This window comes from Ranitomeya variabilis, chromosome 3 (assembly GCF_051348905.1).
Source record: "Ranitomeya variabilis isolate aRanVar5 chromosome 3, aRanVar5.hap1, whole genome shotgun sequence".
NCBI lineage: Eukaryota > Metazoa > Chordata > Amphibia > Anura > Dendrobatidae > Ranitomeya > Ranitomeya variabilis.
In genome coordinates, this window is record NC_135234.1 from 754,958,946 (window position 1) to 754,983,215 (window position 24,270).

The 24,270-nt window shown below is 42.4% G+C and overlaps 1 protein-coding gene across 10 annotated transcripts in view; it reads right to left on the reverse strand.

The window, feature by feature from the left end:
* ANKRD42 (ankyrin repeat domain 42) overlaps positions 1-24,270 on the reverse strand; it is a 51,528-nt gene that overhangs the window by 9,076 nt on the left and 18,182 nt on the right. Inside the window, exons 2-11 of one of the 10 annotated variants that reach the window (XR_013224113.1) lie at positions 11,822-11,988; positions 11,065-11,172; positions 10,859-10,978; positions 10,618-10,753; positions 4,251-4,399; positions 2,270-2,395; positions 2,065-2,170; positions 1,812-1,981; positions 1,514-1,640; positions 474-615 (exon numbers count right to left, since the gene is read on the reverse strand). Coding sequence is in view for 9 of the 10 variants with exons in the window: in XM_077298647.1 (XP_077154762.1) it covers positions 448-615; positions 1,508-1,640; positions 1,812-1,987; positions 2,065-2,170; positions 2,270-2,395; positions 4,251-4,451; positions 10,618-10,753; positions 10,859-10,978; positions 11,065-11,172; positions 11,822-11,988 (1,441 nt within the window). In the remaining variant the exon portion in view is untranslated. Of the gene's footprint in view, positions 1-447; positions 616-1,507; positions 1,641-1,811; positions 1,988-2,064; positions 2,171-2,269; positions 2,396-4,250; positions 4,452-10,617; positions 10,754-10,858; positions 10,979-11,064; positions 11,173-11,821; positions 11,989-24,270 lie in introns of all 10 variants that reach the window. The other 9 variants (XM_077298653.1, XM_077298652.1, XM_077298650.1 and 6 more) reach the window with 9 other exon arrangements.

The following is a 24,270-nucleotide window of genomic DNA, read 5'->3' on the forward strand; positions in this document are numbered from 1 at the left end:
AGCAAAAGTTAAACCACGCCCACTTGTCGAATAAACTGCACAATCTTCCCTGAAGTGTCAGTAAGACGGCCTCTACCGTCTCATCCGAGGTGCCGCTCGCCGCTTCCTGCCCCCTAACACCTTGAAGGTAAGTCCCATTCGTGTGCCATGGAGGAACCACCTATTATGGCTGCCGTTACTTTCCATGGACGCAGTCTGGTCTCGTTCCATTTACTTCAATGGGAAATTTAAAAAAAACTGCTCCAGCTAAGCAGCCATTTACTGCTGTAACTTTCCCCTTTGTAGCCTCTTGGTTGCCCCATTTCCTGTCTCGTTGCCCCAATTCAATTCCTTCACCAACGTCACATCGGGGAATAAATCCCTGCCGAAAAGCAGATTTACTCCCTTCCTTAAATACTCTGTGCTGCTGAGGAAGAAATCTAAGTCCCTGTAATAAGACATTGCTACCGCGCTACGGTACATGAGCCTCTCACGCTGGGTCTGGGAGGAGGTTTCGTCTGCTGCAGGCAGCTGCTGAGCTGAGAGATCTGCACCCTGTAGTCATCAAGCTGGACCTCCATCTTCTCCCGGCGCAGACGCTCGTACTCCAGCTGTGCCTCCAAATCTCTGATCACCCTACGGAGAAAACCGGGCCTTAGAAGGGGTATTCCCATCTCCAAGATCCTATCCCAATAAGTAGGTGTAATAATAATAGCAAATACCTCTACTTAGAAATGTAGTATAATTCTTCTGATTAGCTATATTGCATGTGCAGGGCATGGCAGTAGCTTAGGTATTCATCATCTCCAAGATCCTATTCCAATATGTAGTAGGTGTCATAATAATAATATTAGCAAATACCTCTAATTAGAAATGTATAGTTCTTCTGATTAGCTATGTTGCTTAACCCATTATCAGGGCATTAGGGTAGCTTAGGTGTCCACGATTACGACCACCCATATTGTGACAGTTATTCATGGTCGTAAACATGGACACCTAAGCTACCCTAATGCCCTGCACGTGGGTTAAGCAACATAGCTAATCAAAAGAACTATACATTTCTAATTAGAGGTATTTGCTAGCATTATTATTATTACACCTACTACATATAGGATCTTGTAGATCAGAATACCCCTTTAAGTTATATGTCACTGCCGGACCATGAGAGACCACATAATGCGGTTGGGAGACCTGAACCAGGTCAGTATGATTGCAGCGATAAATATTTAATTTTTTTATTCCGATTTTCCTTATTTTGCAACGATTTTAACAGTAAAAAAAAAAAAAGTTGGTATGAGCCAATTACTGGGACAAGAGCTTATTGTTTTTTTTTGGGGGGAGCGATATGATTTAATCAACACTTTTTACTGCTATCAGCCCCCTATTGAAACCAATAGGGGATGTGCAGTACCGGCCGTGGCCACTATGCAGCTGATGGAGCTGTGCGGCTCTATAGCACCACCACCTCTCAGACACTGAGGATGGGCCGTCAATGTTAAAGTCCTGGACAATCCTTTTAATGCTAAACCTGTACTTCTCAGATTCTTTCTGCTCCTTTTTCCTCTGATTGTCTTCTTCCAGGATGCCGCCCAGGTGCTTGAAATTGCTTTTTGCGATCTCCAGTAACTTCTCGAGTTCTTTCATCTTGTCGTGGGCTCTCGCTGGAAGAAAGACAATGTAACACTGAGATTTCCAAAATACTTAACCACCGGCTTCCAATCTGTGTCTGCAGCTAGTTTGAGAACTACAACTCCCAGCACGTACAGGTTGGAGACCCTTATATTACCTCTGACCGGCTCCCTACATCCCCCCCCCTATTTTTCTCTACGTACCGCGGGCCTTTTTCTTTTCGCCGGCGCTCAGGTTTATGTCTTCTTGTTGATCGGTGCTTCCTTCCACGCCATGTCTCTCGAAAAACAAGGGGTCGTCTTCTCCTAACTCCTCCTCTGAATCTTCATCAGCTCTGCCCCCCAAGAGCTTTACAGCAGCCATATGTGCGGACCTGCCACCGACACACGGAAACAGGTCAACAGCGAGTAGTCCAGGTCAGAATCCAAGACGGCACATGGGAAATTATCCTCCTACCTTTTCGCCACATCTTTTGGGGTCTCCCCGGCCTCGGTGGTGATGTTGTAGTCCGCCCCCATTTCCAGCAGCCACTGTATACACTCCAGCTGACCATGACCCGCGGCTGAGGAGCACAACACCTGGTTACATCGCATGGATCGCCCGTAGAACTAAGACTAGCCCTTATAGACAGGCTTGTCCCATTCATTTTTATGATTCTCACCTTTGTGTAAGGGGGTGGAGCCTTTATCATCTCGCTCGTTAATGTTAATTATTCCACTCTCTACCAGTTTTCGAAGAGTTAACAGATCACCTTTATAGGCAGCGACGTGAGCCGGGAACGCCAAATCTAATGAAGAACAGAATAACCATAATTAAAAGGCTAGATAGATAGATCATTGTCTTGTTGGATGGTGAACCTTCGTCCCAGTCTCAAATTACTGACAGACTGAAATAGGTTTTGCTCAAGAATATCCCTGTAGTTCACATCATCCATCTTCCTCTCAACTCAAACCATTGTCCCCTGTCCCTGCTGCCAAAAAACATCCTCACAGCATGATGCGGCCACCATCATGTTTCACTGTGGGGATGGTGTTCTAGGGGTGATGAGTTGTGTTGGTTTGTTGACAGACATAGCTTTTACCTTGATGGCCAAAACGTTAAATTTTGGTCTCTTCTGACCACAGCACCTTACTCCGTCTTTTGGCAAACTCAAAAAAAGCCTTACACAAATTGTAAGTAAAGGCTTTTTTTCTGCCCACTTTTCCATGTAGGCCACCTCTATGGAGTGCACGGGTTATTGAGGTCATATGGACAGATCCTCCAGTCTCTACTCGGGAACTTTGCAGCTTCATGGGGCTTACCTTTGCTCTCTGTGCTGCCTCTCTGATTAATGCCCTCCTTGCCCAGGCTGTCAGTTTTGGTGGGTTGCCCTCTCATGGCAGTTTGTTGTGGTACCATGTTCTTTCCATTTGATGATAATGGATTTGATGGTGCTCCGGGGGATCATTAGAGATTGGGATATTTTTTTTTAGAACCCAAGACTGACTTAGACTTCTCAAGTACTTTGTCCCTGACTTGTTTGGAGATCTCCTTGGCCTTCATGGTGGTGTTTGGAGATCTCCTTGGTCTTCGTAGTGTCGCTTGGAGGTATTGTTGGTCTTCATAGTAATGTTTGGAGATCTCCTTGGTCTTCGTGGTGGTGTTTGGAGATCTCCTTGGTCTTCGTGGTGGTGTTTGGAGATCTCCTTGGTCTTCATGGTGATGTTAGGAGATCTCCTTGGTCTTCATGGTGATGTTTGGAGATCTCCTTGGTCTTCATGGTGGTGTTAGGAGATCTCCTTGGTCTTCATGGTGTCGCTTGGAGATCTCCTTGGTCTTCATGGTGATGTTTGGAGATCTCCTTGGTCTTCATGGTGATGTTTGGAGATCTCCTTGGTCTTCATGGTGTTGTTTGGAGATCTCCTTGGTCTTCATGGTGATGTTTGGAGATCTCCTTTGTCTTCATGGTGTTTGGAGATCTCCTTGGTCTTCGTGGTGGTGTTTGGAGATCTCCTTGGTCTTCGTGGTGTCGCTTGGAGATCTCCATGGTCTTCATGGTGTTTGGTTAGCGGTGCCTCTTGCTAATGGTTTTGCAGCCTCTTTGGCCTCTCAGAAAAGGTAAAGTATATATACTGACAGACATGTGACACTTAGATCGCACACAAGGGGACGTCCTGTCACTAAGCATGGAACTTATAAAGGTAATTGATTGCACCTCAAATTATTAGGGGCTTTATAACAAAAGGGGTGAATGCATATGCACACACCAATTTTTAGTTATTTGATCCCATAAATTTAATTTATGACTATATTTTTCTCACTTCACCAACTTAGACTATTTAATGCTGATGCATCATACACAAATCCGATTGCAAAAATATTTAAACACAGGTTGTAATGTAAAAAATAGGTAAAAAACAGATTTTGACACAAAGAGAAACATAAGATTTTGGCTGCCACTAGGGGGAGCTCACTGAAGACAAATACAGTATTGAACCCTATGAGGGCTGTGTGGATCTGTGTGCAGTGAGCTCCCCCTAGTGGTGATCATTTACATCTATGGCTACAGGAAGGGAGCAGGAAAAGTGACATACCAGTAAACCGCAGAGTAGATTTCATTAGAATCTATGGTAGAAAACATGTCGGCTCTCGGGTATACTCACTCTCCATCTCCTCTGGGTGATCCCTCTCATACTCTACACCGTCTATATACTGAATGACTTTCTCCTTATAAAATCTTCTCGCCAGGTCCTTTGGGTTGTCTCCCTTATTGTTTCTTGCCTCCAGTGCACGGGTGAAGCTGGGGAGTTTACTGAGCAGAAATTTTAAACAATGCAGATGTCCCTCCATGGCGGCTAAATGCACTTATAAGAATATGATAGACAAAAAAATATATCCTGTAATACATATTATACAGCATCAATATATAATGTACATAGACAACAACAGGGGGAATCATTTCTAATGTAAAATACCTTTCAACTCAGATTCATAATCTCACCCATAGGGGGCAGTATTATAGTAGTTATATTCTTGTACATAGGAGCAGTATTATAGTAGTTATATTCTTGTACATAGGAGCAGTATTATAGTAGTTATATTCTTATATATAGGGACAGTATTATAGTAGTTATATTCTTGTACATTGGGGCAGTATTATAGTAGTTATATTCTTGTACATAGGGGGCAGTATTATAGTAGTTATTTTCTTGTACATAGGTGCAGTATTATAGTAGTTATATTCTTGTACATAGGGAGCAGTATTATAGTAGTTATATTCTTGTACATAGAGGCAGTATTATAGTAGTTATATTCTTGTACATAGGGGCAGTATTATAGTAGTTATATTCTTGTACATAGGGGCAGTATTATAGTAGTTATATTCTTGTACATAGGGGCAGCATTATAGTAGTTATATTCTTGTATATAGTGGGCAGTATTATAGTAGTTATATTCTTGTACATAGGAGCAGCATTATAGTAGTTATATTCTTGTACATAGGAGCAGTATTATAGTAGTTATATTCTTGTACATAGGAGCAGCATTATAGTAGTTATATTCTTGTACATAGGAGCAGTATTATAGTAGTTATATTCTTGTACATAGGAGCAGCATTATAGTAGTTATATTCTTGTACATAGGGGCAGTATTATAGTAGTTATATTCTTGTACATAGGAGCAGCATTATAGTAGTTATATTCTTGTACATAGAGGCAGTATTATAGTAGTTATATTCTTGTACATAGAGGCAGTATTATAGTAGTTATATTCTTGTACATAGGGGCAGCATTATAGTAGTTATATTCTTGTATATAGTGGGCAGTATTATAGTAGTTATATTCTTGTACATAGGAGCAGCATTATAGTAGTTATATTCTTGTACATAGAGGCAGTATTATAGTAGTTATATTCTTGTACACAGGAGCAGTATTATAGTAGTTATATTCTTGTACATAGGGGCAGTATTATAGTAGTTATATTCTTGTACATAGGGGCAGTATTATTGTAGTTATATTCTTGTACATAGGGGCAGTATTATAGTAGTTATATTCTTGTACATAGGAGCAGTATTATAGTAGTTATATTCTTGTACATAGGAGCAGTATTATAGTAGTTATATTCTTGTACATAGAGAGCAGTATTATAGTAGTTATATTCTTGTACATAGGAGCAGTATTATAGTAGTTATATTCTTGTACATAGAGAGCAGTATTATAGTAGTTATATTCTTGTACACAGGAGCAGTATTATAGTAGTTATATTCTTGTACATAGGGGCAGTATTATAGTAGTTATATTCTTGTACATAGGAGCAGTATTATAGTAGTTATATTCTTGTACTTAGCGAGCAGTATTATAGTAGTTATATTCTTGTACATAGGAGCAGTATTATAGTAGTTATATTCTTGTACATAGGAGCAGTATTATAGTAGTTATATTCTTGTACATAGGAGCAGTATTATAGTAGTTATATTCTTGTACATAGGGGGCAGTATTATAGTAGTTATATTCTTGTACATAGGAGCAGTATTATAGTAGTTATATTCTTGTACATAGGGGGCAGTATTATAGTAGTTATATTCTTGTACATAGGAGCAGTATTATAGTAGTTATATTCTTGTACAGAGGAGCAGTATTATAGTAGTTATATTCTTGTACATAGCAGTATTATAGTAGTTATATTCTTGTACATAGGGGCAGTATTATAGTAGTTATATTCTTGTACATAGGGGCAGTATTATAGTAGTTATATTCTTGTACATAGGGGCAGTATTATAGTAGTTATATTCTTGTACATAGGGGGCAGTATTATAGTAGTTATATTCTTGTACATAGGGGCAGTATTATAGTAGTTATATTCTTGTACATAGGGGCAGTATTATAGTAGTTATATTCTTGTACATAGGGGGCAGTATTATAGTAGTTATTTTCTTGTACATAGGGGCAGTATTATAGTAGTTATATTCTTGTACATAGGGGCAGTATTATAGGAGTTATATTCTTGTACATTGGGGCAGTATTATAGTAGTTATATTCTTGTACATAGGAGCAGTATTATAGTAGTTATATTCTTGTACATAGGAGCAGCATTATAGTAGTTATATTCTTGTACATAGAGGCAGTATTATAGTAGTTATATTCTTGTACAAAGGAGCAGTATTATAGTAGTTATATTCTTGTACATAGGGGCAGTATTATAGTAGTTATATTCTTGTACATAGGAGCAGTATTATAGTAGTTATATTCTTATATATAGGGACAGTATTATAGTAGTTATATTCTTGTACATTGGGGCAGTATTATAGTAGTTATATTCTTGTACATAGGGGGCAGTATTATAGTAGTTATTTTCTTGTACATAGGTGCAGTATTATAGTAGTTATATTCTTGTACATAGGGGCAGTATTATAGTAGTTATATTCTTGTACATAGGGAGCAGTATTATAGTAGTTATATTCTTGTACATAGAGGCAGTATTATAGTAGTTATATTCTTGTACATAGAGGCAGTATTATAGTAGTTATATTCTTGTACATAGGGGCAGTATTATAGTAGTTATATTCTTGTACATAGGGGCAGCATTATAGTAGTTATATTCTTGTATATAGTGGGCAGTATTATAGTAGTTATATTCTTGTACATAGGAGCAGCATTATAGTAGTTATATTCTTGTACATAGGAGCAGTATTATAGTAGTTATATTCTTGTACATAGGAGCAGCATTATAGTAGTTATATTCTTGTACATAGGAGCAGTATTATAGTAGTTATATTCTTGTACATAGGAGCAGCATTATAGTAGTTATATTCTTGTACATAGGGGCAGTATTATAGTAGTTATATTCTTGTACATAGGAGCAGCATTATAGTAGTTATATTCTTGTACATAGAGGCAGTATTATAGTAGTTATATTCTTGTACATAGAGGCAGTATTATAGTAGTTATATTCTTGTACATAGGGGCAGCATTATAGTAGTTATATTCTTGTATATAGTGGGCAGTATTATAGTAGTTATATTCTTGTACATAGGAGCAGCATTATAGTAGTTATATTCTTGTACATAGGAGCAGCATTATAGTAGTTATATTCTTGTACATAGAGGCAGTATTATAGTAGTTATATTCTTGTACACAGGAGCAGTATTATAGTAGTTATATTCTTGTACATAGGGGCAGTATTATAGTAGTTATATTCTTGTACATAGGAGCAGTATTATAGTAGTTATATTCTTGTACATAGAGAGCAGTATTATAGTAGTTATATTCTTGTACATAGGAGCAGTATTATAGTAGTTATATTCTTGTACATAGAGAGCAGTATTATAGTAGTTATATTCTTGTACACAGGAGCAGTATTATAGTAGTTATATTCTTGTACATAGGGGCAGTATTATAGTAGTTATATTCTTGTACATAGGAGCAGTATTATAGTAGTTATATTCTTGTACTTAGCGAGCAGTATTATAGTAGTTATATTCTTGTACATAGGAGCAGTATTATAGTAGTTATATTCTTGTACATAGGGGCAGTATTATAGTAGTTATATTCTTGTACATAGGGGGCAGTATTATAGTAGTTATATTCTTGTACATAGGGGCAGTATTATAGTAGTTATATTCTTGTACATAGGGGCAGTATTATAGTAGTTATATTCTTGTACATAGGGGGCAGTATTATAGTAGTTATTTTCTTGTACATAGGGGCAGTATTATAGTAGTTATATTCTTGTACATAGGGGCAGTATTATAGGAGTTATATTCTTGTACATTGGGGCAGTATTATAGTAGTTATATTCTTGTACATAGGAGCAGTATTATAGTAGTTATATTCTTGTACATAGGAGCAGCATTATAGTAGTTATATTCTTGTACATAGAGGCAGTATTATAGTAGTTATATTCTTGTACAAAGGAGCAGTATTATAGTAGTTATATTCTTGTACATAGGGGCAGTATTATAGTAGTTATATTCTTGTACATAGGAGCAGTATTATAGTAGTTATATTCTTGTACATAGAGAGCAGTATTATAGTAGTTATATTCTTGTACATAGGAGCAGTATTATAGTAGTTATATTCTTGTACATAGGAGCAGTATTATAGTAGTTATATTCTTGTACATAGGAGCAGTATTATAGTAGTTATATTCTTGTACATAGGGGGCAGTATTATAGTAGTTATATTCTTGTACATAGGAGCAGTATTATAGTAGTTATATTCTTGTACAGAGGAGCAGTATTATAGTAGTTATATTCTTGTACATAGGAGCAGTATTATAGTAGTTATATTCTTGTACATAGGGGCAGTATTATAGTAGTTATATTCTTGTACATAGGAGCAGTATTATAATAGTTATATTCTTGTACATAGGAGCAGTATTATAGTAGTTATATTCTTGTACATAGGGGGCAGTATTATAGTAGTTATATTCTTGTACATAGGGGCAGTATTATAGTAGTTATATTCTTGTACATAGGAGCAGTATTATAGTAGTTATATTCTTGTACATAGGGAGCATTATTATAGTAGTTATATTCTTGTACATAGGAGCAGTATTATAGTAGTTATATTCTTGTACATAGGAGCAGTATTATAGTAGTTATATTCTTGTACATAGGGAGCATTATTATAGTAGTTATATTCTTGTACATAGGAGCAGTATTATAGTAGTTATATTCTTGTACATAGGGGCAGTATTATAGTAGTTATATTCTTGTACATAGGGGGCAGTATTATAGTAGTTATTTTCTTGTACATAGGGGCAGTATTATAGTAGTTATATTCTTGTACATAGGGGCAGTATTATAGTAGTTATATTCTTGTACATAGGGGGCAGTATTATAGTAGTTATATTCTTGTACATAGGGGCAGTATTATAGTAGTTATATTCTTGTACATAGGGGGCAGTATTATAGTAGTTATATTCTTGTACATAGGGGCAGTATTATAGTAGTTATATTCTTGTACATAGGAGCAGTATTACAGTAGCTATATTCTTGTACATAGGAGCAGTATTATAGTAGTTATATTCTTGTACATAGGGGCAGTATTATAGTAGTTATATTCTTGTACATAGGGGGCAGTATTATAGTAGTTATATTCTTGTACATAGGAGCAGTATTATAGTAGTTATATTCTTGTACAGAGGAGCAGTATTATAGTAGTTATATTCTTGTACATAGGAGCAGTATTATAGTAGTTATATTCTTGTACATAGGGGCAGTATTATAGTAGTTATATTCTTGTACATAGGAGCAGTATTATAATAGTTATATTCTTGTACATAGGAGCAGTATTATAGTAGTTATATTCTTGTACATAGGAGCAGTATTATAGTAGTTATATTCTTGTACATAGGGGGCAGTATTATAGTAGTTATATTCTTGTACATAGGAGCAGTATTATAGTAGTTATATTCTTGTACATAGGGGCAGTATTATAGTAGTTATATTCTTGTACATAGGGGCAGTATTATAGTAGTTATATTCTTGTACATAGGGGCAGTATTATAGTAGTTATATTCTTGTACATAGGGGCAGTATTATAGTAGTTATATTCTTGTACATAGGGGCAGTATTATAGTAGTTATATTCTTGTACACAGGAGCAGTATTATAGTAGTTATATTCTTGTACATAGGGGGCAGTATTACAGTAGTTATATTCTTGTACATAGGAGCAGTATTATAGTAGTTATATTCTTGTACATAGGAGCAGTATTATAGTAGTTATATTCTTGTACATAGGGGCAGTATTATAGCAGTTATATTCTTGTACATAGGAGCAGTATTATAGCAGTTATATTCTTGTACATAGGGGCAGTATTATAGTAGTTATATTCTTGTACATAGGGGCAGTATTATAGTAGTTATATGCTTGTACATAGGGGGCAGTATTATAGTAGTTATATTCTTGTACATAGGGGCAGTATTATAGTAGTTATATTCTTGTACATAGGAGCAGTATTATAGTAGTTATATTCTTGTACATAGGAGCAGTATTATATGTTAAACATGAATATAATAATAGATCTACCTGGTGAGTTTCCATCATGATCGATTTCTTCCACGGAAGCGCCCCATCTAACAAGAAGCTGTAAACAGCCGAGTCGGCCATGAAATGCAGCATAATGAACTGGTGTCCATCCTTTAATATCTGCGCTGCCTGTGTCCTGTAATGAATATAACCTTAAGTATATAGAATAATACTTTTACATCTTCCATAGTACATGAAGACCGGCTGTCATGTAATAATCGGTATATTAGCCTGTGCTCACCGCTACACTGCGCAGAATGGTCTGTAGGGTGAATGAGTGCCCATGGGAAGCAGCCAGGTGTGACGGGGAGCACTGCCGGTCGTCTTTAGCTGATAGGTTTGCTCCACTGAGAATCAAGGCCTGTGATCAAAATCAAGACAGATAGATAGATAATACATAGATGATAGATAGATAGATAGATAGATAGATAGATGTTTGCTGTGTACCTGCATGCAGGCATCTTGTCCTTTTATAGCAGCTATATGAGCTGCGGTCCATCCTCTGCTGGTGACATTAGTGATATCGGCTCCATGCCACAGTAACCAGTGAAGACACTGCAAGATAATAGACAAACTGGAGATTAACATGATCATAAAGGCACAGTGATCCGATCTGTCCTTGATTATGAAGAAATATATAATTGGTAAACAGATATATTCCCATTAATCTCTTAATAAATCTTTACATCAGTTGTATTTTTTTCCTGATACAGAGCTCGGATTTCTCTACATGACATAGCTAAGTAACACAATTCTGGCTTCCTGCAGTCACCACTAGAGGGAGCTCACAGCATACGGTTTATCTATGGAACTCAATAGTAATCCTGTATGCGGTGAGCTCCCTCTAGTGGCGGTGAGAATGCGCTACACTTTACCCTTTCAGAGCCCTGGATCTTGTGTTCTACATTCTATTTCATTCCATTTGTTTCAATGGAGAGAAACCAAGACCAAAATTCCAGGGTAATTAACCCCGTCATGCCTTTTATGTGTATGTATAGGTGCAGGTAGGTATCATACAGCAAGCGTCTGCCTCTTACAGCAGCTCTGCTTAACCACTAAAATGCCAAGTGGAGGGATTCCGTCAGGCAAGCTGAGATCTTGAAACTAAGAAGAAAGTTGGAAAACTTTTCCATTATACATAGAATAAGCCTCATTCCCCCCTCCCCCCCCAGTATTTGACCAGTGGTGGTTATTGGTCAGTTACCTCCAGACTCCCAGAATGTGCCGCCCAGTGCAGGGGTGTAAACTTATGCACGGGATCCACGTCATTCACACTGGTCCCGTTCTTCACGATGGTGGCCAGCTCTTCGACATGTCCGCACCTCACTGCCTCGTGGATGGTGCCGTGATCCCTCCTCCTCTGCAGCGCGGCTACGGCAAACGGTCACATCAAACACACGGGTTACTTACAGTTAAAGGGGTTGTCAGGATCGGTGCTTAACCCCTGCACAACACGCGAAATACAGACACGTCATATGTCGCATCTTTCCTAGCAGACCAAGGCTGATTTAAGTAAAATGCACTTGGACTTTTTTTTTTATGTTTTACGCTTTCCGGTGCATCGCATGATAAAATAAATGGTGTAGTTCAAAAGTACAACTCAGCCCGCAAAAAACAAGCCCTCACACGGCTATGTGGACGGAAAAAGCAAAAACAAAAAAAAGTTATGGCTCTTTTAAGAAGGGGAACAAAAATGAAAAATTGGCCAGCGGTTAAATTTGCTGCTGAGCACTGGAATCAGCACAGCGCCGTACATTGTGGAGTGGTCATCAACGGTACTGCAAGCCATCTCCAGACAAATCCGTGAGACTTAGAAGACACAGAAGACGGACTTTACACTTCTGTTTTTCATCCGAGTCTCATCTGTTTTTAACTGATCCACTGTTAAGAGTCAAGGAAGAAGAACGCTCAGACACTAGATGCTTCAGTGCTAAAAAGAGGGATAAGAAAACAACAAAAAAAACGATGGAACTAAGAAGACACCCGAGGAAAAAAAACAACATGTTTCTCTCAAATCAAAACAGTATCCCACGAATCTGTACATCTTAGAGATAGCAAGGAGGGAGAAATGGTTGTACACAAGCCTGTAAGTGGACAGGGGAGGAAATACTTTGGAGGGCACAGAAAATAGGATGTAGACAAAGAGGAAAGCAAAATAAGGGCAAGCGAAAAGCTGTTCAGATATATGAGCTTATAAAGAGAGCAGCATCCTGGATACACAGAGACCTCACATCCAGCCTATATTACTGGGAGACACACACACCTCACATCCAGCGTATATTACTGGGAGACACACAGACCTCACATCCAGCCTATATTACTGGGAGACACACAGACCTCACATCCAGCCTATATTACTGGGAGAGACACACAGACCTCACATCCAGCCTATATTACTGGGAGAGACACAGAGCTCACATCCAGCCTATATTACTGGGAGAGACACAGACCTCACATCCAGCCTATATTACTGGGAGAGACACACAGACCTCACATCCAGCCTATATTACTGGGAGTGACACAGAGCTCACATCCAGCCTATATTACTGGGAGAGACACAGACCTCACATCCAGCCTATATTACTGGGAGAGACACACAGACCTCACATCCAGCCTATATTACTGGGAGAGACACAGACCTCACATCCAGCCTATATTACTGGGAGAGACACAGACCTCTCATCCAGCCTATATTACTGGGAGAGACACACAGACCTCACATCCAGCCTATATTACTGGGAGAGACACACAGACCTCACATCCAGCCTATATTACTGGGAGACACACAGACCTCACATCCAGCCTATATTACTGGGAGAGACACACAGACCTCACATCCAGCCTATATTACTGAGCGAGACACAGACCTCACATCCAGCCTATATTACTGGGAGAGACACACAGACCTCACATCCAGCCTATATTACTGGGAGAGACACACAGACCTCACATCCAGCCTATATTATTGGGAGACACACAGACCTCACATCCAGCCTATATTACTGGGGGAGACACACAGACCTCACATCCAGCCTATATTACTGGGAGAGACGCACAGAACTCACATCCAGCCTATATTACTGGGAGAGACCTCACATCCAGCCTATATTACTGGGAGAAACACAGACCTCACATCCAGCCTATATTACTGGGAGAGACACAGAGCTCACATCCAGCCTATATTACTGGGAGAGACACACAGACCTCACATCCAGCCTATATTACTGGGAGAGACACAGAACTCACATCCAGCCTATATTACTGAGAGAGACACACAGACCTCACATCCAGCCTATATTACTGGGAGAGACACAGAACTCACATCCAGCCTATATTACTGGGAGAGACCTCACATCCAGCCTATATTACTGAGAGACACAGAGCTCACATCCAGCCTATATTACTGGGAGAGACACACATACCTCACATCCAGCCTATATTACTGGGAGAGACACACAGACCTCACATCCAGCCTATATTACTGGGAGAGACGCACAGAACTCACATCCAGCCTATATTACTGGGAGAGACCTCACATCCAGCCTATATTACTGGGAGAAACACAGACCTCACATCCAGCCTATATTACTGGGAGAGACACAGAGCTCACATCCAGCCTATATTACTGGGAGAGACACACAGACCTCACATCCAGCCTATATTACTGGGAGAGACACAGAACTCACATCCAGCCTATATTACTGAGAGAGACACACAGACCTCACATCCAGCCTATATTACTGGGAGAGACACAGAACTCACATCCAGCCTATATTACTGGGAGAGACCTCACATCCAGCCTATATTACTGAGAGACACAGAGCTCACATCCAGCCTATATTACTGGGAGAGACACACATACCTCACATCCAGCCTATATTACTGGGAGAGACACAGAGCTCACATCCAGCCTATATTACTGGGAGAGACACAGACCTCACAGAGGCAGAGACAAGCGGTGGATTCCGTGTCTGAAGGCAGCACCCTTCTCCCTCTTATCGGCACCACTTTAGCTTATAGGTGCTACGTTCTATGTTCCACCATTTGGATGAACATGTTCCATTAACACACCATAGTCAAGTGTTTACCACCTTCCTCATTAGTGCCATAGAGGGCTCCTTTTCTATATCCTGGCTTTGAGCCTGTATCCTCTTGTTCTATCCTTGCCTGGCCCCATTGGCCCACACTGGCACGTGACTGATAAAAGTCCAGAAAGGACTGAAACGTTTCAAGTGCTACAAATAAATTTGTGTTCAAGTTTACTTGAGTTGAGTGCTAGACTTCCTTTTTGTTGACACTAATGGTTTGGGAACCTAGTCTAAGCACCATAGAGTGACTGTGCACACGGTGTTTTTTCATATATTACTGGGAGAGACACACAGACCTCTCATCCAGCCTGTATTACTGGGAGAGACACACAGACCTCACATCCAGCCTATATTACTGGGAGAGACACACAGACCTCACATCCAGCCTATATTACTGGGAGAGACACACAGACCTCACATCCAGCCTATATTACTGAGCGAGACACATACCTCACATCCAGTCTATATTACTGGGAGAGACACACAGACCTCACATCCAGCCTATATTACTGGGAGAGACACACAGACCTCACATCCAGCCTATATTACTGAGCGAGACACAGAGCTCACATCCAGCCTATATTACTGGGAGAGACACACAGACCTCACATCCAGCCTATATTACTGGGAGAGACACAGAACTCACATCCAGCCTATATTACTGGGAGAGACACACAGACCTCACATCCAGCCTACATTACTGGGAGAGACACAGAACTCACATCCAGCCTATATTACTGGGAGAGACACACAGACCTCACATCCAGCCTATATTACTGGGAGAGACACACAGACCTCACATCCAGCCTATATTACTGGGAGAGACACACAGACCTCACATCCAGCCTATATTACTGGGAGAGACACACAGACCTCACATCCAGCCTATATTACTGGGAGAGACACACAGACCTCACAACCAGCCTATATTACTGAGCGAGACACACAGACCTCACATCCAGCCTATATTACTGGGAGAGACACACAGACCTCACATCCAGCCTATATTACTGGGAGAGACACACAGACCTCACATCCAGCCTATATTACTGAGCGAGACACAGACCTCACATCCAGCCTATATTACTGGGAGAGACACACAGACCTCACATCCAGCCTATATTACTGGGAGAGACACACAGACCTCACATCCAGCCTATATTATTGGGAGACACACAGACCTCACATCCAGCCTATATTACTGGGGGAGACACACAGACCTCACATCCAGCCTATATTACTGGGAGAGACGCACAGAACTCACATCCAGCCTATATTACTGGGAGAGACCTCACATCCAGCCTATATTACTGGGAGAAACACAGACCTCACATCCAGCCTATATTACTGGGAGAGACACAGAGCTCACATCCAGCCTATATTACTGGGAGAGACACACAGACCTCACATCCAGCCTATATTACTGGGAGAGACACAGAACTCACATCCAGCCTATATTACTGAGAGAGACACACAGACCTCACATCCAGCCTATATTACTGGGAGAGACACAGAACTCACATCCAGCCTATATTACTGGGAGAGACCTCACATCCAGCCTATATTACTGAGAGACACAGAGCTCACATCCAGCCTATATTACTGGGAGAGACACACATACCTCACATCCAGCCTATATTACTGGGAGAGACACAGAGCTCACATCCAGCCTATATTACTGGGAGAGACACAGACCTCACAGAGGCAGAGACAAGCGGTGGATTCCGTGTCTGAAGGCAGCACCCTTCTCCCTCTTATCGGCACCACTTTAGCTTATAGGTGCTACGTTCTATGTTCCACCATTTGGATGAACATGTTCCATTAACACACCATAGTCAAGTGTTTACCACCTTCCTCATTAGTGCCATAGAGGGCTCCTTTTCTATATCCTGGCTTTGAGCCTGTATCCTCTTGTTCTATCCTTGCCTGGCCCCATTGGCCCACACTGGCACGTGACTGATAAAAGTCCAGAAAGGACTGAAACGTTTCAAGTGCTACAAATAAATTTGTGTTCAAGTTTACTTGAGTTGAGTGCTAGACTTCCTTTTTGTTGACACTAATGGTTTGGGAACCTAGTCTAAGCACCATAGAGTGACTGTGCACACGGTGTTTTTTCATATATTACTGGGAGAGACACACAGACCTCTCATCCAGCCTGTATTACTGGGAGAGACACACAGACCTCACATCCAGCCTATATTACTGGGAGAGACACACAGACCTCACATCCAGCCTATATTACTGGGAGAGACACACAGACCTCACATCCAGCCTATATTACTGAGCGAGACACATACCTCACATCCAGTCTATATTACTGGGAGAGACACACAGACCTCACATCCAGCCTATATTACTGGGAGAGACACACAGACCTCACATCCAGCCTATATTACTGAGCGAGACACAGAGCTCACATCCAGCCTATATTACTGGGAGAGACACACAGACCTCACATCCAGCCTATATTACTGGGAGAGACACAGAACTCACATCCAGCCTATATTACTGGGAGAGACACACAGACCTCACATCCAGCCTACATTACTGGGAGAGACACAGAACTCACATCCAGCCTATATTACTGGGAGAGACCTCACATCCAGCCTATATTACTGGGAGAGACCTCACATCCAGCCTATATTACTGAGAGACACAGCTCACATCCAGCCTATATTACTGGGAGAGACACACATACCTCACATCCAGCCTATATTACTGGGAGAGACACAGAGCTCACATCCAGCCTATATTACTGGGAGAGACACAGACCTCACATCCAGCCTATATTACTGGGAGACACACATACCTCACATCCAGCCTATATTACTGGGAGAGACACAGACCTCACAGAGGCAGAGACAAGCGGTGGATTCCGTGTCTGAAGGCAGCACCCTTCTCCCTCTTATCGGCACCACTTTAGCTTATAGGTGCTACGTTCTATGTTCCACCATTTGGATGAACATGTTCCATTAACACACCATAGTCAAGTGTTTACCACCTTCCTCATTAGTGCCATAGAGGGCTCCTTTTCTATATCCTGGCTTTGAGCCTGTATCCTCTTGTTCTATCCTTGCCTGGCCCCATTGGCCCACACTGGCACGTGACTGATAAAAGTCCAGAAAGGACTGAAACGTTTCAAGTGCTACAAATAAATTTGTGTTCAAGTTTACTTGAGTTGAGTGCTAGACTTCCTTTTTGTTGACACTAATGGTTTGGGAACCTAGTCTAAGCACCATAGAGTGACTGTGCACACGGTGTTTTTTCATATATTACTGGGAGAGACACACAGACCTCTCATCCAGCCTGTATTACTGGGAGAGACACACAGACCTCACATCCAGCCTATATTACTGGGAGAGACACACAGACCTCACATCCAGCCTATATTACTGGGAGAGACACACAGACCTCACATCCAGCCTATATTACTGAGCGAGACACATACCTCACATCCAGTCTATATTACTGGGAGAGACACACAGACCTCACATCCAGCCTATATTACTGGGAGAGACACACAGACCTCACATCCAGCCTATATTACTGAGCGAGACACAGAGCTCACATCCAGCCTATATTACTGGGAGAGACACACAGACCTCACATCCAGCCTATATTACTGGGAGAGACACAGAACTCACATCCAGCCTATATTACTGGGAGAGACACACAGACCTCACATCCAGCCTACATTACTGGGAGAGACACAGAACTCACATCCAGCCTATATTACTGGGAGAGACACACAGACCTCACATCCAGCCTATATTACTGGGAGAGACACACAGACCTCACATCCAGCCTATATTACTGGGAGAGACACACAGACCTCACATCCAGCCTATATTACTGGGAGAGACACACAGACCTCACATCCAGCCTATATTACTGGGAGAGACACACAGACCTCACATCCAGCCTATATTACTGAGCGAGACACACAGACCTCACATCCAGCCTATATTACTGGGAGAGACACACAGACCTCACATCCAGCCTATATTACTGGGAGAGACACACAGACCTCACATCCAGCCTATATTACTGAGCGAGACACAGACCTCACATCCAGCCTATATTACTGGGAGAGACACACAGACCTCACATCCAGCCTATATTACTGGGAGAGACACACAGACCTCACATCCAGCCTATATTATTGGGAGACACACAGACCTCACATCCAGCCTATATTACTGGGGGAGACACACAGACCTCACATCCAGCCTATATTACTGGGAGAGACGCACAGAACTCACATCCAGCCTATATTACTGGGAGAGACCTCACATCCAGCCTATATTACTGGGAGAAACACAGACCTCACATCCAGCCTATATTACTGGGAGAGACACAGAGCTCACATCCAGCCTATATTACTGGGAGAGACACACAGACCTCACATCCAGCCTATATTACTGGGAGAGACACAGAACTCACATCCAGCCTATATTACTGAGAGAGACACACAGACCTCACATCCAGCCTATATTACTGGGAGAGACACAGAACTCACATCCAGCCTATATTACTGGGAGAGACCTCACATCCAGCCTATATTACTGAGAGACACAGAGCTCACATCCAGCCTATATTACTGGGAGAGACACACATACCTCACATCCAGCCTATATTACTGGGAGAGACACAGAGCTCACATCCAGCCTATATTACTGGGAGAGACACAGACCTCACAGAGGCAGAGACAAGCGGTGGATTCCGTGTCTGAAGGCAGCACCCTTCTCCCTCTTATCGGCACCACTTTAGCTTATAGGTGCTACGTTCTATGTTCCACCATTTGGATGAACATGTTCCATTAACACACCATAGTCAAGTGTTTACCACCTTCCTCATTAGTGCCATAGAGGGCTCCTTTTCTATATCCTGGCTTTGAGCCTGTATCCTCTTGTTCTATCCTTGCCTGGCCCCATTGGCCCACACTGGCACGTGACTGATAAAAGTCCAGAAAGGACTGAAACGTTTCAAGTGCTACAAATAAATTTGTGTTCAAGTTTACTTGAGTTGAGTGCTAGACTTCCTTTTTGTTGACACTAATGGTTTGGGAACCTAGTCTAAGCACCATAGAGTGACTGTGCACACGGTGTTTTTTCATATATTACTGGGAGAGACACACAGACCTCTCATCCAGCCTGTATTACTGGGAGAGACACACAGACCTCACATCCAGCCTATATTACTGGGAGAGACACACAGACCTCACATCCAGCCTATATTACTGGGAGAGACACACAGACCTCACATCCAGCCTATATTACTGAGCGAGACACATACCTCACATCCAGTCTATATTACTGGGAGAGACACACAGACCTCACATCCAGCCTATATTACTGGGAGAGACACACAGACCTCACATCCAGCCTATATTACTGAGCGAGACACAGAGCTCACATCCAGCCTATATTACTGGGAGAGACACACAGACCTCACATCCAGCCTATATTACTGGGAGAGACACAGAACTCACATCCAGCCTATATTACTGGGAGAGACACACAGACCTCACATCCAGCCTACATTACTGGGAGAGACACAGAACTCACATCCAGCCTATATTACTGGGAGAGACCTCACATCCAGCCTATATTACTGGGAGAGACCTCACATCCAGCCTATATTACTGAGAGACACAGCTCACATCCAGCCTATATTACTGGGAGAGACACACATACCTCACATCCAGCCTATATTACTGGGAGAGACACAGAGCTCACATCCAGCCTATATTACTGGGAGAGACACAGACCTCACATCCAGCCTATATTACTGGGAGACACACATACCTCACATCCAGCCTATATTACTGGGAGAGACACAGAGCTCACATCCAGCCTATATTACTGAGAGACACACCGATCTCACATCCAGCCTATATTACTGGGAGGGACACAGACCTCACATCCAGCCTATATTACTGGGAGAGACACACAGACCTCACATCCAGGCTATATTACTGGGAGAGACACACAGACCTCACATCCAGCCTATATTACTGGAAGAGACACACAGACCTCACATCCAGGCTATATTACTGGGAGAGACACAGAACTTACATCCAGCCTATATTACTGGGAGAGACCTCACATCCAGCCTATATTACTGGGAGACACACACACCTCACATCCAGCCTATATTACTGGGAGAGACACACAGACCTCACATCCAGCCTATATTACTGGGAGAGACACAGACCTCACATCCAGCCTATATTACTGGGAGAGACACACAGACCTCACATCCAGCCTATATTACTGGGAGAGACACACAGACCTCACATCCAGCCTATATTACTGGGAGAGACACAGAGCTCACATCCAGCCTATATTACTGGGAGAGACACAGACCTCACATCCAGCCTATATTACTGGGAGAGACACAGAGCTCACATCCAGCCTATATTACTGGGAGAGACACAGACCTCACATCCAGCCTATATTACTGGGAGAGACACACAGAGCTCACATCCAGCCTATATTACTGGGAGACACACATACCTCACATCCAGCCTATATTACTGGGAGAGACACAGAGCTCACATCCAGCCTATATTATTGGGAGAGACACACCGATCTCACATCCAGCCTATATTACTGGGAGGGACACAGACCTCACATCCAGCCTATATTACTGGGAGACACACACAGACCTCACATCCAGGCTATATTACTGGGAGAGACACACAGACCTCACATCCAGCCTATATTACTGAGAGAGACACACAGACCTCACATCCAGGCTATATTACTGGGAGAGACACAGAACTTACATCCAGCCTATATTACTGGGAGAGACCTCACATCCAGCCTATATTGCTGGGAGACACACAGAGCTCACATCCAGCCTATATTACTGGGAGAGACCTCACATCCAGCCTATATTACTGAGAGACACACAGAGCTCACATCCAGCCTATATTACTGGGAGAGACACACAGAGCTCCCATCCAGCCTATATTACTGAGAGACACAGACCTCACATCCAGCCTATATTACCGGGAGACACACAGACCTCACATCCAGCCTATATTACTGGGAGAGACACACAGACCTCACATCCAGCCTATATTACTGGGAGAGACACAGACCTCACATCCAGCCTATATTACTGGGAGAGACACACAGACCTCTCATCCAGCCTATATTACTGGGAGAGACACACAGACCTCACATCCAGCCTATATTACTGGGAGAGACACACAGACCTCACATCCAGCCTATATTACTGGGAGAGACACACAGACCTCACATCCAGCCTATATTACTGAGCGAGACACACAGACCTCACATCCAGCCTATATTACTGGGAGAGACACACAGACCTCACATCAAGCCTATATTACTGGGAGAGACACACAGACCTCACATCCAGCCTATATTACTGAGTGAGACACAGACCTCACATCCAGCCTATATTACTGGGAGAGACACACAGACCTCACATCCAGCCTATATTACTGGGAGAGACACACAGACCTCACATCCAGCCTATATTATTGGGAGACACACAGACCTCACATCCAGCCTATATTACTGGGGGAGACACACAGACCTCACATCCAGCCTATATTACTGGGAGAGACGCACAGAACTCACATCCAGCCTATATTACTGGGAGAGACCTCACATCCAGCCTATATTACTGAGAGACACACAGACCTCACATCCAGCCTATATTACTGGGAGAGACACAGACCTCACATCCAGCCTATATTACTGGGAGAGACACACAGACCTCACATCCAGCCTATATTACTGGGAGACACACAGACCTCACATCCAGCCTATATTACTGGGAGAAACACAGACCTCACATCCAGCCTATATTACTGGGAGAGACACAGAGCTCACATCCAGCCTATATTACTGGGAGAGACACACAGACCTCACATCCAGCCTATATTACTGGGAGAGACACAGAACTCACATCCAGCCTATATTACTGGGAGAGACACACAGACCTCACATCCAGCCTACATTACTGGGAGAGACACAGAACTCACATCCAGCCTATATTACTGGGAGAGACCTCACATCCAGCCTATATTACTGAGAGACACAGAGCTCACATCCAGCCTATATTACTGGGAGAGACACACATACCTCACATCCAGCCTATATTACTGGGAGAGACACAGAGCTCACATCCAGCCTATATTACTGGGAGAGACACAGACCTCACATCCAGCCTATATTACTGGGAGAGACACACAGAGCTCACATCCAGCCTATATTACTGGGAGACACACATACCTCACATCCAGCCTATATTACTGGGAGAGACACACAGACCTCACATCCAGCCTATATTACTGGGAGAGACACACAGACCTCACATCCAGCCTATATTACTGAGCGAGACACAGACCTCACATCCAGCCTATATTACTGGGAGAGACACACAGACCTCACATCCAGCCTATATTACTGGGAGAGACACACAGACCTCACATCCAGCCTATATTATTGGGAGACACACAGACCTCACATCCAGCCTATATTACTGGGGGAGACACACAGACCTCACATCCAGCCTATATTACTGGGAGAGACACACAGACCTCACATCCAGCCTATATTACTGGGAGAGACACACAGACCTCACATCCAGCCTATATTACTGGGAGAGACACACAGACCTCACAACCAGCCTATATTACTGAGCGAGACACACAGACCTCACATCCAGCCTATATTACTGGGAGAGACACACAGACCTCACATCCAGCCTATATTACTGGGAGAGACACACAGACCTCACATCCAGCCTATATTACTGAGCGAGACACAGACCTCACATCCAGCCTATATTACTGGGAGAGACACACAGACCTCACATCCAGCCTATATTACTGGGAGAGACACACAGACCTCACATCCAGCCTATATTATTGGGAGACACACAGACCTCACATCCAGCCTATATTACTGGGGGAGACACACAGACCTCACATCCAGCCTATATTACTGGGAGAGACGCACAGAACTCACATCCAGCCTATATTACTGGGAGAGACCTCACATCCAGCCTATATTACTGGGAGAAACACAGACCTCACATCCAGCCTATATTACTGGGAGAGACACAGAGCTCACATCCAGCCTATATTACTGGGAGAGACACACAGACCTCACATCCAGCCTATATTACTGGGAGAGACACAGAACTCACATCCAGCCTATATTACTGAGAGAGACACACAGACCTCACATCCAGCCTATATTACTGGGAGAGACACAGAACTCACATCCAGCCTATATTACTGGGAGAGACCTCACATCCAGCCTATATTACTGAGAGACACAGAGCTCACATCCAGCCTATATTACTGGGAGAGACACACATACCTCACATCCAGCCTATATTACTGGGAGAGACACAGAGCTCACATCCAGCCTATATTACTGGGAGAGACACAGACCTCACAGAGGCAGAGACAAGCGGTGGATTCCGTGTCTGAAGGCAGCACCCTTCTCCCTCTTATCGGCACCACTTTAGCTTATAGGTGCTACGTTCTATGTTCCACCATTTGGATGAACATGTT